We start from the raw sequence: 15,802 nt of genomic DNA on the forward strand, positions 1-15,802 counted from the left end.
AAAGATGTAATTAACCAATAACATGAAGCTTTTGATTTCCACACACACCAGAGGAGAAGGTTAAACTAAGTATGGGTTTTCTGGAATTTAGCTCACCAGACAGTTCTGTTTCCCCTGTATTTGTCTAAATATGTTAGTAGTAACAGGTAAAGTGACAAAGAAATAGATTGCTGTGACTGTGATATGATGAACAATATAATCCAAAACCAGAAAGTCTTTTATCAATTACACTCAATACAGAAAATATTTAGAAAAATCCAGTAACTAAGTATAACATTAAAACAGAAGTTACCTTTGAAGGTTTCAAGTTCATTCCTGTAAGAGAAAAAACCAGAATGTAAAAATCTCAGATTTGAATCTAGGCAACATTTTTTAAATCATGGCTGGGATCATTAATATTTCACAAGGCTTTATGATTTATTAAAAGGTAAACTGCAATGGATTTGACTGTTGTGATCTACTTTATTAATTGAAACTTATCTGCTTATTCTGTGTTTCTACGTATAAGAAATTGCTTATTTGGGGCAAGTGTTATCATCTCCTTTAGAATCTAAGGTATTTTATACACTTACGAATATTTCATATTTGCTCTGACTGCAAAAATCTGCTGAACACAAAGTTAACCAATGCAGACTTCTTAGCTCCTCAGACAGTTAAACATCTCTCTTGCTTATCAGAATTTAGCTAAACTGCGGCAGAATGAAAACCAATTAGTATCCCAGTAGTTTTCACTACTTGTATTCCATTTCTGAGCCTTACACCTAGTTATACATCATCAAGAAAAAGCTGATCATTTAAGGTTTTGATGAGTTCGGGTTTTGGGGGTGAGGAATAGAAATGGTAAGAAAAGAAAAAGGCTAAAAGAAAAGCCGCAGGAGGAAGCAGTGTATAAAAAAGAAAGGAAAGAGCAAACAGAATTGGAAAATCTGGTTCATAATGTTTCACAGTACAGAAAGAAGTAAAAGGAAGCATGAAAGCAAAAGGTGACAAAAATATAACTAATACAGGAAGCAGACAGCTCATGGAATACATTTAAACTGCATTTCAGACTACTGCCAATAACAGGCAGAGACTCTTGTCAAACTTTGTCAAATAGTTATGTCTAGTATTTTATATGGTTTGTACATGATTAAATACGATTTAATAATATTAGATGAATCCATTCAAATATTCTTTCTACATCTACAGATCAAGTAGCAAGTTACAAGTTTAAGAACATATTTATTAGTTTGTAGGCTCTGAAATAAGGATAATGTCTCCTTCTGCTTGGTACAAATTTTGGGTGTTACAGGAATATAAATACCTCCCCCATGCTTGCCCAGGAGTGCACACAGCAGTAGGAGCCACCCTTCCCCCATCCCTACATCCTCCCCAAATGAGTTGCTCACAGATCCATCCCATGCTCCACCCCAGCTGGGCCACGCCTATTGGCGCCCCTTTGTGCCGATGCCCAGGGCGGTCACCCCACTCGTCCCTCCCTTGTAACAGCGCTGGTCCTGTCCAAGAGTGAGCACAGTACTCCATATGAGATCTCACCAGTACTGAACAGAGTAGAAGAATCATCTCCCTTGACATGCAAGCACACTCCTCTTAACAGGAGCCTAGTATGTTAGTGCCAGTAAGAACACACTTTTGGTTCATAACTCATCTCAAAAGGCTCAATAAAACACTTAGTGAATGATTATAGTTTAGGTTTCCCTTTAAAAAAGTAGGACAATTAACATATGAAGATAAGTAAGGCTTCTTGTCATTCTCCTTTAAAACACAGTAAATATAGTAAGAAATATAAGCAGAAATATGTCAAAGGTAAGCAAAAACATCCAGTGGTATGCTTTTATTTTGAGTGTCACTACAAGCCTTAATTGTCACATTTTGCAGCAAATGCTAACCCCCCCCCCCCCCAAAAACCCAAAAAACAAAAAACTTTTTATAAAAACTGCCTATGGAAAAGAAAAGAAAATTACACCTCAATTTGACAACACATGCAAGTATGTTTTTGGATCAGCAACCAGAGACAATGAAAAATTAACATTAAAGCTGATTACAAAGCTGTTTAACTCCCTAGAATATCAAAACAAGTTTCTAGGTCTTTAAACAACAAAAACTCACTCTCCTCTGAAGGCATTTTTGTGAAAGTTGATATGTACTGGAAGCCAATGCCATCACTGCATCTAAAACGGTTTATAAACTCATGTCTTTGCCTGTTCTCCTTGCAATGGCCCACAGGAATGTCAATGTTGATTAAGAAATCTAAATCTTGCCTAAGGAAGAGCACAGTTGGAGGAAAACAGAAATAAGTGCAAGACAAAGTACATTTTTAGATCGGTGCAGACACAACCGGATTCGATCAAACAATTAGTGTCTTCTCAGAGATTAAAATACTGAATGTCCAGGTGGGAAGAGCTGAAACCTACAGGACTCCTTGTCAGTTTTCTAGACACAAGCTCTTTCTTAGCATTCTGAATAAATCTACTAGTTTAAGTCAGCATCCTCAGTCTCCCTCGACCCACCATTTCATTATAAGGTATATGGGATCCTTCCTTCAGCTCCTAAACATGATTCACTGCTGAATTTATTTTTGCATCAAGTACAGGAAAACTGCTTCATCCAAATCTGAAGCATATGCTGCTCTAAAAACAACAGAAAGTAGTTTCATAATGGAGGGACAGAAAAAAAGCCCTGCATCTAAACCTACATTTTCAGTGTACTACAGGGGTGGGCAAAATATGGCCCAGGGGCTGGAACCGGCCCACAAATTCACAGTATCTGGCTTGTGGCTGTCCCCACAGTGCTCTGCAGGGGACCAAGCCTGACCCAGAGCAGCCTGTGTCTGCTTTGGACTTGCTGATGGCACTGCCCCAACCCCGGCCCCAGCCACCAGAGTTTCCCAGCAAGGCTGCTCCCGGTGCAGCTGCAGCTGCCTGGATACTTCTCAGCTTCTCCTGCCTCCAGCGGCTCCTCTTCCTCCTGCCCCTGCTGTGCTACTCCAGACAGCAGGTAGCGTGAGGAAGTGATAGTGGACAGGGGAAAGCTGCAGCTGGGCAGCTCTTGCTGCAGCACACACAGCTCCTGTTCCAGGCTGCCTTCCACCGACTCTATGCCTGCCACCTATGGGCAGCAAGTGGGTGGAAGGCAGTTCCACTGGGACACACTGCGTCCTGGCCAGGACTGGGGTCAGGACTGCAGTGCGGGCTGCCCCAGGCGGGGCTCTGCCTCATGTAGAGTGCCTCATGGGCAACCGCAGGCCAAATAGGGCAGGCAGTGGGCCACACCTGCGCTGCACTGCTCTGCTGCATGTGCCCCTTGCCCCCGTCCACCCCCAGCTAGCTCCCGGGACCTAACATGTGGACAGCCCCTAAACAGACATGTACACCTGCCCCCACCCCCAATATACAAGAGTAAGACTGTATTTCAAGCTATTATGCAATAGCCTTTGTATACACAACTCAAAAAATATAAAATTGGGACAAAACATTTTTTTAAATTAAAATATGTTATAGTAGATGTTCGATTTTTAATACACGATTTGTTTTTTATCTATCATTTGTTAAAATCATATCTTCTGAAAGATGTGTGTGCAGCCCTCAACAGCTCACCAAAACTTAAGTAGCCAGCTGAAATAATTGCCCAGCCCTGGTGTACCATGAGGCACTTCTACCAGCAAATGACAGACCTAAAGTTTCTACCTATTCTAAACAGAATTACCAAGTTATTAAACTCTCCTCAACACTGCCTTCTTCACACTGCTCACATTTAAATACTGAAATCTATTTGACAAGAAACAATAATAGGAAATGAATGTTTTCCACCGACAGAAATAAAAATACATTGAGGAAACACCTTGTAAAGTTCTGTTCCTCTTCTTTTTTACACTAATTGGTCCTAAAATTAGGAGCTCTGATGCTGCTGCTCTTCGAAAGGGAATACAACTATAGGTGCTGACAGGTGCGGTACCAGAGATGAGCCAACAATGCAGGCTACCTCTTGAAAATTATGCCTCCTGCTTTTGCCCAAAAAGAAGGAGTCTGACTTAACATGCCCATTTTTTTTTTTACTGTTGGTCCCTCAAAACAGTCATGGCAGCTTTCTGACCACCATTTGTTAGCAAAGTTATGAATCTACAACACAGTTCCATTTTATGTGATTTAGGGTTACAGAAGCATTTTGTAATTATATTATTGAAGACAATTTTACTAAAGCAGAAGTGGAAAAACCAAATAATTAGAATGTGTAGTATTTTCAGCATACAGATACCAATTTCAAATGGAAAGATTTTTCTCTGTATCACGGGAAAACCACCAAATCAACAATTTTAGCACTTCTGCTGATCCCTCAAATTACACTATTAAACTGATACTTCCAGAGATGCATCTCAATATGTACTCATTGTATATAACCAGTAATTGGCATAACTCAAGCAGCTGAACATTAACCTACCTGATTCTTAAACCTCATTTTTCAAATGCATTGCAATGTCCCTTATTAGCAGGTACCACTCATCATGCATTTTTTTTTTTGTCATCAACTATTGGGAGTTAAGGAGAGCAGCATCTACTTATGGGAGATACTTCATTATAGTACGGGAGCTCTGCAACACTGCACTAGTTTCAGGTCCTGAATAGATTTAAAAGGAATAGCTTCAAGTAGAACATTTTGCATCAGTGCAATCTCCTGGTAACAAAAGGCATAGATCATCTTAGCAAAAGATCCAGAAGAAACTATTGCAAATTTATTGCCAGATATATTTGGAGTGGGGAGAAAGGAAGCAGCCTCTGTTACTGCTAATGTGGTTATCTAAAATTGTCTGCTTTCATAACAAATGATAGGTATATAGTTATCCAAGTAGGTTCAAATGATCTTACCCAAGACTCGGTTTCTTTCCCAATTTATCACTTCAGGTCTTATCCAGATTGAGTGTTAACTAAGTCCCTGGCAGACCTTACATTTGTACTATATTTTATGTTTTAACAGTACCATAACTAGTAACCCTGTCACACATTCAACCCATTAATAGTGTGATGGAATGAGAAAGCTTAAATGGAAGGTGTGGTGTCTAGGCCTACCCCATGGCAGATCACATTCCTCATAACAACAATCAGATAAATGTCGGCATTGGGAGGGGGGCAGCCTCAGCCTGATTAGAGACTCCAGGCTGCGACTCGGGCACTCTATGGTCTCCAATTGGAGCTGCCCAGAGTTCTTCAAGTGCTGGGCAATGGGTGAGGGGGTAGTCCATCACCTCTCCCTACATGGTAATTTCAAAGCCATGTGCTGGAAGCCCTGTATTCAGAGCTGTGGGTAAGTGCTGGGCAGGGGGAGCTGACTGACTCCTGCCTGGCATTTTTAGAGCCTTGCACACAACAGCCCAAAGAAGGGCTACACTGTGTTCAGCTTTTAACTTGCCAGTACAGGTAGAGCCTGGGATCACAACCCCAGGCTCTACTTTCACAAGAAAAAAAAAGAAAAAAAAAAAAGTGTGTGTGAGGGCAGGGGGGCACATTTGCACTCTAATCTCCAGACCTAAAATTGTGCATCGTGCCATGCACATTTGCTTGCCATGAACATTTACCACAGGCCCAACTTGTTCTCATTCCTGACACAATACCACAGACATTGGGCTAAGTCAAGAACATATGAAGCACTTCAAAAAGTTGAGTGAAAAGACATATTCACCCTGTGAAGCTCTCCAAAAGTGTTTAGAAGTACACCAAAAGTGACCCTGGATGGAATACCATATTTACTAGAACAGTGGTCTCCAACCTTTTAATGGTAAAGATCACTTTTTTATAAGTAAAGGGCACCCCAGGACCTTCTGCCCGCGCCCCGAGATCAACTTGTTGGTGATCACTGAAGTAGAATATAAAATGAAGCTCCCCCCACAATCAGCAGAGGAAAAAAGCCCCTCATTTTATATTCACACATGAAGCAGAGGGGGGAACAGGTGGCTGCTGCAGGTCTGATTCTATCCCTGAGCCTGGGTTGGGGCCAGAGTCAGACGCACAACAACCTCTTGCTCCTCACCCCTGCTTCCCCTCTGCAGCTTGTGACGCTAACTCTAACAGCCTCACCTATGCACTGGATAAAAAAGCATGGCAACATAGATTATTTCAGTTTCAAGCATGAGTTTTTAGAGCAAAAATTACCCAAAGTCACTATTTTAAGTAAACTTAGAGAAAATAAAGTTACCTAAAAAGTAGGCCAATCTAATCCTGTCTCGTAATTCACTGACAAAAGAAATAGATCTAACAAAAGTATGACCCAGGGATAATCAATCATACTTGATATCCTTACCACACTGAAAACTCAATTAACAAGGCAAAATTAAGTCAGAGGCAGCAAGATGTTTAGAGACTTCTCTCAAAACATTTTCCATACTCCTAACAAAATGGAGATTAGATATCAGTCTACTGAATAAAGATACTGTCAGCAAGGAGGAAGGGACTTTTTAATGGAGGCCCAAGCACATACTTCCTTCAAAGTAACAATTACTTACTGTCAACAGACAGCCATTTTCTGAAGTAAGAATAGATTGACCATTTACTGGGAGAATCCTTTACCTATTGAAACCATCTATAAGCATATATTCTTCTGCTAAATCAGACTGCCTAGGAAGAACAGTTAAAACTGTCATTCTCCCCTTCATATTGCTGTCCACTTTGGTTTCTCTTTGTGTTTGGAAACAATGAAGGAACAATTTGATCTTACTTGGAATAAGTAAGTATTATACCAGTAAGTATATTTAGTCTGAGACTTTTTATTCAATTTTTCCAGCAACTGTATTGCCAATGTCAACTAAATACTATATGAAACATGGGAACAAGTATAGCCCTGGGGCCATCTAGTCAATCCTAACCAGGACTGAGGCAAGTCACTGTCCCCGTAATAGGGTTTTAAAAAAATGGACTTTGTGCTGCTGACAGTTCTGTGCTTTAAACACTATAATAATAGTTATTCTTTTTAAAACTCAGTCATTTATGTTGTACATGAACAAGACTTTTTCTCTTTCAGAAGCGACCAGAATGCATCTCTGCTTACATTTATTTATTTAAGCAGAGCTTTAACTAGATTAAAGCTGAATTTTGCACATAAGTAGGGCATGACAGTCTCAAATTTTGTAGGCCATACCAGTGTCCTGGCTGGTTGACGAAAAAGAAGCAAGAGTCTTGGATTGGCCCAACCCTGCTGAAACATACCTGGCCCAGCTCCTCCTGAGCAATGATCAGAAGCAGGGGGTAGGCTGGGCTGAGCACCAGAGCTGTGCAGAACAGCACTGTTCCACTTCAACTTCCGTTTCGACATTTTGATGGAACAGTGTTTCAAGTTTTGTTTCGAAGCACTGTACCATTTCTTTGAAACTGTTTCACTGTTTTGACATTTCACCCATGGGCTATAAAGAGGAAGCACAAAACTGTCTATAACTTTGTCATTTCCTGCCTGATTCAGATGAAACTTGTAGGGATGGTAGCACTTTCTGAGAGCATGAAACCTGACAAGTTTCAAGGAGATAGGTGTAGGGATTTTGGGGAAACTGCACCTCAAGGTGTTGACAAGCAAAACTGTCACTTGCCGGCAGCCTCCTGTGATCCAGAAGGCAGATCAGTGGCCCACCCGCACCCCCGGGAAGGCTGCAGGCCTCTGCTGGACTTCCCCCAGGGGTGCAGGCCCCTGATCTTCACGCCGGATGACAGGAGGCTGGTTCTGCTGCCTGGGGCCAGCGGCGGCACCAATCTTCCCGACGCTGGGTGCAGGCTGTGCCCAGTGCCGGTCCCAGGTGGCAGGAGCAGCCTTCTGTGATCTGTCAGGCAGATCGAGGGCCCATACCCCCAGGGGGAGTCCGGCAGAGCCCTGCAGCCCTCCCTGGGGTGCAGGCGAGTCCCTGATTTGCCTGCCAGATGACAGGAGGTTGCTACTTCCGGCTGGGACCAGTGCTGGGCACAGCCTGCACCCAGTGTCAGGAAGATTGGTGCTGCCACTGGCCCCAGCCGGCAGCAGCAGCATGCTGTCATCCGGTGCACAGATCCGGGGGCCCGCACCCCCGGGAGAGCTGGGGGATATGCCAGAACCCTCCTGGGGGGGGCACGGCCCCTGGATTTGTGCCGGATGACAGGAGGCTGCTGCTGCTGGCTGGGACCAGCACTAAAGTCAAGTAAGCCTGGCTTTGAAACTCGAAAGGTTTCAAAACTTTCAAAACATTTTGAGTGCCCTTGTTTCATTTGGAAGCTGTTTCAAAGGCTTTTATTTCATTTCGATTTCATAGACATTAGGGCTGGAAGGGACCTTGGAAGATCATCGAGTCCAGCCCCCTGCCCAAAGGGCAGGAAGTCAGCTGGGGTCACAAGATCCCAGCAAGAGAAGCATCCAGTTTGCTCTTGAAGGTGTTCAATGTAGGCGCCTGAACCACCTCCGGTGGCAGGCTGTTCCAGACCTTGGGGGCTCGGACAGTAAAGAAATTCTTCCTTATGTCCAGCCTGAAACGGTCTTGTAGTAGTTTATGACCATTCGACCTAGTCGTCATCCCTTGGGGCGCTCTGGTGAACAAACGTTCCCCCAGATACTGGTGGTCACCCCGATAAACTTATAGGTGGCCGTTAGATCACCCCTGAGTGTGCGCTTTTTCAGGCTAAAGAGCCCCATGGCTCTCAGCCTGTTATCGTAGGGTCTGCTTCCCTGACCTCTGATCATGCGCGTGGCTCTTCTCTGGACTCTCTCAAGCTTCTCCACATCCTTTTTGAATTGTGGAGCCCAAAACTGGACGCAGTACTCCAGCTGCGGCCTCACCAAGGCCGAGTACAAGGGGAGAATGACGTCCCAGGATTTGCTTGAGAACCATCTATGGATGCAAGCCAGTGTTTTGGTCGCTTTACTAGCCGCAGCATCGCACTGCAGGCTCATGTTCATCTTGTGGTCAATGATGACCCCCAGGTCTCTTTCTTGCATAGTGCTAGCCAGCGTAGCACTGCCAAGCCTATAAGGATGCTGTGGGTTTTTCTTCCCAAGGTGGAGAACTTTGCATTTATCGGCATTGAACACCATCAGATTCTCGTCCACCCCCTTGCTGAGCTTGCCCAGGTCAGCCTGGATCACCCCGCCTGTCTTCTGGTGTGGATGCTTTGCCCCAAAGTTTGGTGTCATCGGCGAACTTGGCCAGTCCGCTTCTGACTCCAGTGTCCACATATTAATGAAGATGTTGAACAATATGGGTCCAAGGACAGAGCTTTGGGGGACCCCACTGGTCACAGGACACCACGATGAGTGACTTCCAACAATTACTACCCTCTGGGTCCGACCACGGAGCCAATTTTCCAGCCAGTGGATCATGGTGGACCCAAGGCGACAATTGGCCAGTTTCTCCAAGAGGTGATCATGGCATACCAGATGGAAGGCTTTTTTGAAGTCAAGATATATGACATCAATCTCTTCTCCCTTGTCCAGGTGATAGGTCACCTGGTCGTAGAAGGAAATGAGATTGGTTAAGCAAGACCTACCCACGACAAACCTGTGCTGGCTATCCCTTAAGATGTTGGCATCGGCCAGTCCATTAAGGATGGCCTCTTTAATAAAATTTCTAAGATCTTCCCCTGGATAGAAGTCACACTGATGGGCCTATAGTTAGCCGGATCCACTTTCCTCCCTTTCGTGAAGATAGGCACCACGTTGGCCTTCTTCCAGTCTTCGTGCACTACACCAGAGCACCAAGAGTTTTCAAAGATCCATGTTAGAGGCTGGGCTATGATGCTCGCCAGCTCCTTGAGTACCGTGGGGTGTAGATTGTCAGGGCCGGCTGACTTGAAGGTATCCAGCTTCTCAAGATATTCCTTCACGAGGCCAGCATTAATGGAGGGCATTTCGCTCTTTCAAGCTTGAAACGCATCAGAACACCTTCGAAACAAAACAGCCAGCAAAATTTTGCACAGCCCTACTGAACACCCCTCCTTCTGCCTGGGGCAGGGATTGGCCACAGCAGGTGAGGGGGCCAGGGCCAGGGCTCGGGCACCTGCATGGTCCAAGCCAGGATGGCTGCCTGCCACTGGCAGCCTCATGGCCAACTGCTGCTGCTGCCAAAGCCTGGGCTGCATGTAGCAGCCCCAGGCAGTGGTGGGGAGATGTTACATGGCTTTTTAAATGAACATAGCACCATGTCAGTCTTTGAACCGAAAGTGCTTCTCCCTTCAAGGAATAAATGTTCAATTGGCAACTATGCTTGTTTTGGCAGACCAGATGCAACTAAGAGGGTCTTCTTCAGTTGTCATCCTTTACTGTATCTATAACAGCCTGTAGATTCATCTAGACAACCAACTTGATCACCTCAAAAAAATTTGAAATCTTCCTTAAAATGTTAAGGAAGTTTGTCAGTAAATTGTGTCCCACTGTATTCCCTTTTACTTGGCTACTATAATAAATTGTTCTAAAGACTGAGTTAGACAAAAACAAACTTAGCTACCAGAAAGGAACAACTGATCTGTTTCTGTGGATAGATTTTATTCTATCAGATTATTCAACCTCTCACTTGCAAATGTCATGACCACTGAATCTAGGACAGGTTGAGTATGAAGTAATCTATTTCCTTAAATGTGATCTGATATTTGTGATAGTCACTGGTGTACATCTTTAGCCAGATCCAAAAATAAAATAAAAATAAAAAATAAAATAAAATAAAATAAAATAATTGACAAGACAACAAGAACTGGAGATAATAGATACAGAATAACAAGTTTTATGATTGTATTTGAAGCAGCTCTAGAGGAATTTCAAGAGTCTGCCATCCTCCTCAGAGTATGCTCTGAAGATACCTACAGATAGGGGACATGGAAAAACAGCCTTATCTGACAAGGAGGATAAAAAGCTAAGGATGCTGAGAGTTTTTTTAGCTGTTCCTTGTTACCAGCTTCACTCGGAAGCTCCTGCTCCTGTTAAAATATCTCCTTTTCCATGGTGAATATGAAGTTATGCAAAGTTCTGAAAATAAAACTGTCACCAGACACTGAATGTTAAATGGCGTCTAGTATTGAGAATGCAGAGTCTAGAAAGCTTGGTATAGTTATGTTTGGAAAATACATAATAATAATATGACATCTGAGGCCATGAGAAGTACATGTAGCATGGGTGCTATAGCAAGAAAGATTAAGTATACACCACTCCTGCTGATCATGATCTCCTGAATGATGCAAGTTCCCTTTGAGGTCACAGGGACCCAGCTCCTTAGGCTGACTGGTTTCCCCTGAGATGCAGGCTCAGTAGTTTGGCATTTTGGACACTTTAAAATGCTCAAGAATAGCAGTTCCAGTTCTGGGATGGTTTAGAGCTCTGTCCAAAAGGTGAGAAAAGTTACTGAGAAGCTGAAATTATCAGAGGAAGTGGTACTGGGCAAATTAGTATCAAAGCAATGGTCAGTGCCATCACAGATCTTCCCCTAGTTCAGGGGCGGGCAATTATTTTGAGCAGTGGGCCGCTTACCCAGTTTTGGCAGGCTGTCGAGGGCCCCGCTCCTTGACAGGTGCCCCACCCCTTGACAGGTGCCCTGCACCTTGGTCACCATCTTGGGACCAACTTCACAATGTCTTGGGACCAACGTCCCAGGGCCAGCACTGGTGCGGCCCAAAGTGGGGCACAGGCTGGCGACGGTCTGTGGAGCCGGGTTGGGCTGCACCAGCAGGGAGGGGGGAGCTGGCCTGGTTCCATAGGGCCCCTGCCAGCTGGGACCCTGTGCTCCTGCCATCCTGCTCTGGGCCCCACCAGCACTGGCCCTGGGACACGGGTGCAGGCCCTGTGCTCCCATTGGCTCCCCACCCACTCACACGCAGTGCCCCCCAGCCCTGTGGTACAGGTGGGGGGCAGCACACAGCCCTGACCCCCTGCTTGCTGGCAGAGAAGCTGGTGCTGAGCATAGGGAAAAGTGGCCCCTTACCTGCCCCATGGCCGGCGCCCCGTGTTACAGGCACTTGCAGCCCACGCGGGGCTATCCAGAGCAGGCACAGGCAGCCCCAGGCAGGCTGCGAGCGGCTACGGCGCAGGGTGCTGGCCATGGGGCGGGTGACAGGCCACTTTTCCTCATGCTCAGCACCAGCTTGTAACCCGCCCCATGGGTTACAAAGTTCCCCGGGGCTGGGTTACAAGGTGGTGCTGAGTGCGGGGGTGGGGGAAGAAAGCCTCCCCTCCCCAGCCCACACCTGGTGCCCCGCACTGCAGCTGCTTGCAGCCTGCCTGGGGCTGCCTGTGCCTGCTCCAGATAACCCGGGGCGGGCTGCAAGCACCTGCAGCGCAGGGCGCTGGCCATGGGATGGGCAAAGGGCCACTTTTTTCTCTGCAGAGAAGGAGCCCAGGGAATAGCTGAGTGCGGGGGGGAAGCGGCCCCTCCCCTGCACCATGCTGCAGGCACTCGCAGCCCACGTGGGGCCGTCCAGAGCGGACACAGGCAGCCCCATGTGGGCTGCAAGCAGCTGCAGCGCAGGGTACCGGGCATGGGATGGAAGGGGCCGCTTCCCCACCCCACGCTCCTTCCCTGCCTGGGGTCCCCACCCCCCACCCCTTACCTGAGTTTCCCGCGCAGGGGCAGCCACATGCTCCCAGCCCAGAAACCCCAGCAGGGGCTTCTGGCTGGGGGGCGGGGCCAGGTGGGCCACGCTGTTGTTGGAGCCTGCTGGGCTTCCCCTGGGTCCTACTGCTCTTGGTTCCTGTCATATTTGGCAGGAACCAAGGGCAGAGAAATATTAATTTTCCGAATTTTTTACGGGCCCCGTGGGCCAAATAGAATTGCCTCACGGGTCGGATCCAGCCTGCGGGCCATATTTTGCCCACCCTTGCCCTAGCTGGTTGCAGAGTAGACACGAGAATAGTACTATCCCTGTCAGAAGGAGCCCAGCAGCCATAAACTTCAGACAGCATAAGATTAGCTCTGTAGTGGTAATTGTGTTGGGCAAGCTCCACAATAACAGATTTAACACTACCTTCAGAATGATGACTCCCAAAATTTCTTTGACTAGATGTAAGTTATAGGAAGCAATGCCACAAATCACACCTGCAGCCTGTGGTCCTCTCATGCAGAGAGGACAGCTTAGATACTATCTTAGGACTCTTTAAATGGCAAGAACCTAAAAGTGACATCCCTTGTTAAGAGAATTCACTGCCTAACATTTCAAAGAAGAAACAGGATCCTCCTGTTGCCTCAGAGTCAGAGGCTTCTTCCATTGATTTCTCCATTTAAAAAACGACTTTAACGTGTGCCACTATAGGTGCATTTTGAGAAAGATTTGCAAATAGCGTACTTTTACAGGGATAGTCTTTCCATATGCAACAAAGGTATATATGTCTATTATTCAAGGGAAATTTCCACATTGCTCAAAGGGCATGTTTCAAAACGTGGAGATTTTGACCCAGTCATGGCTCCAGCATTGAGGTAGGCTGTCATTTAAAAAAAAATTATACCAAGAAGCTAACAACAAAAAATAATAAAAATAGAGAAACTAAGTACAGCAACTAAATTAAAAACTATGCAGCAACACTACCATCTAAGGCAACGTTAGGGAACTTTGATTCTGCTACAGTCTGTATGAAGGAATGAAGCAATGGTTGGTCACATCCCCTCCTAAGGACATAAAGGGTGGGAAACACAAAGGCATACATGGCCACTGTCCCCAAAGGACACTTATGGTTATAATATGGTGGACTCCAGCATATGGGGGCGCACACACCAACAGTGAGATCCATATGTACAGATACTCAAGGCAAAAATGATACGCTATTCATCAGAAATTAACTATCCCCCCCCCCCCCCTTTCTGGCTACATTTGGCCAAATAATTAACATATAATCAGCTTATTGGTAGCATGTTAGCTAAACTATTTTTAGATATGACTATTTGCTAAACAGCCACTAGATTATATTTCAACACCTATCAAAATAAATTGCTTAAATCTGAACAGATTTCTTTGAAAATGCATAAATGCTTCAATATGTATTTTGACTGAAATCCTCTCAAAACGCTTCATAAAGATTATTGCACTGGATTAGATGTACCAATCCTCACCTTCTCACGTTTCCAAAGTGTGTGGCAAGTTAACTACTACTCAGAAACTGGTAGCCAGTGTCACTCAATGCTGTAGATATTGGGCAGGATGGTGAAAAAAATAGCTAAGGATACTGTTGGATAAATTTATCCCAACACAGAGACCAAAAATTCTCCTGTGTTGAATGCAGTGATCCAGGCTCAGTTCCCACACCAGATCTGGGCTGAACTCTGGCTCTGCCAGATTTCCTTTATGCCCTTGGACAAGTCACTCAATCATTCTGGCTATGTGTCTCAGTTCACCATCGATATAATGGGAATACTACTACTACTGCTTTTCTTCCACCCTTTGCATTTTCCAAAACATGTATACTTAACTACTATCAGGTAATCCTACTAAAATCATTGGGCCTACGCGCATGGTTTACAAATTAGCAACATCCAGACCTTAAGATGCTAAGGTTTTCATGTCAGGGACTATCTATATATACTCAGTGCCAAGACAAAAGGGCACTAACAACTGTTGACACTTCTTGGTAACATAATACTACTTCCCATAATGCTAATACAAAGGCAACATTTAAGGTTCAAGAAAAAACAGGAACTTTTTTTCATCTTTAAATAAAAGTCAAGTCATCCCTCTGCCAAAAACACAGGAACCAAAAAACATTAGCTTATTTTCTTTTCCATAAGCTGAACACTCTTCCTCATTACTGTATGTAGAACACCTCCTCTGCCCTTTATTTGAAAGAGGGCTAGGAAGATAGATAAGAGGATGGAGAAATTCTACTTAATGGATCACAGTGTCTGAAAAATATATGTGGAATTAAAAATATTTTACAAAATGATAGGTAAGGGAATATTTTCTTTGTGCAACCTTTACTTCTATTTGTCATAGCAATTAACAAACACACGCACAATTTAATACCAACTGTACACTGCTGGTTTTTTATTAAGGCATTCTCTTTCTAACGAATGTTAGGAGCAAAACAAATGTTAAACAAACTACTATAGATCAGTCATGTCACCACCTTACACTTCTAAATAATGTGAAGACAAACTGTCTGTAATAAGGAAAAACACCGCCCAGGATAATTATATATGAATAAAATGCTGATGAACTCAGGGTAATATAGTTTTTGTATAAAGTACAGTCATAAGATTTATACCTTAGTTACCTTTTAGTTTTCTTGTAGCTTTCCAGCTGTAGTGCCTGTATATGTTTATACCTTTCCAACTCACATTGTCCACACAGGTCTTCAAGACGCAATAGATGGTTCTCCATTTCCTCAAAGTTTGCCTCTAGCTGGGCTGCAAAAAGAAACCCCAACAAACAAACATTAAATAAGCATCATTAGACATATAAATACAAACAAATGGACAACCTCCCCTCATAGATTCATAGACGTTAGGGTCGGAAGGGACCTCAATAGATCATCGAGTCCGACCCCCTGCATAGGCAGGAAAGAGTGCTGGGTCTAGATGACCCCAGCTAGATACTCATCTAGCCTCCTCTTGAAGACCCCCAGGGTAGGGGAGAGCACCACCTCCCTTGGGAGCCCGTTCCAGACCTTGGCCACTCGAACTGTGAAGAAGTTCTTCCTAATGTCCAGTCTAAATCTGCTCTCTGCTAGCTTGTGGCCATTGTTTCTTGTAACCCCCGGGGGCGCCTTGGTGAATAAATATTCACCAATTCCCTTCTGTGCCCCCGTGATGAACTTATAGGCAGCCACAAGGTCGCCTCTCAACTTTCTCTTGCGGAGGCTGAAAAGGTCCAGTTTCTCTAGTCTCTCCTCGTAG

The 15,802-nt window shown here is 44.7% G+C and overlaps 1 protein-coding gene across 2 annotated transcripts in view; it reads right to left on the bottom strand.

Annotated features, from left to right (window-relative positions):
- Window positions 1-15,802, bottom strand: part of DTNBP1 (dystrobrevin binding protein 1) — a 115,397-nt gene that overhangs the window by 56,121 nt on the left and 43,474 nt on the right. For both annotated transcript variants that reach the window (XM_019498464.2, XM_006270619.4), the window contains exons 6-7: window positions 15,181-15,313; window positions 293-315 (exon numbers count right to left, since the gene is read on the bottom strand). In XM_019498464.2, coding sequence (XP_019354009.1) covers window positions 293-315; window positions 15,181-15,313 — 156 coding nt within the window. The remainder of the gene's footprint in view (window positions 1-292; window positions 316-15,180; window positions 15,314-15,802) is intronic.

The sequence above is a fragment of the Alligator mississippiensis genome, chromosome 3 (genome assembly GCF_030867095.1).
Source record: "Alligator mississippiensis isolate rAllMis1 chromosome 3, rAllMis1, whole genome shotgun sequence".
NCBI lineage: Eukaryota > Metazoa > Chordata > Crocodylia > Alligatoridae > Alligator > Alligator mississippiensis.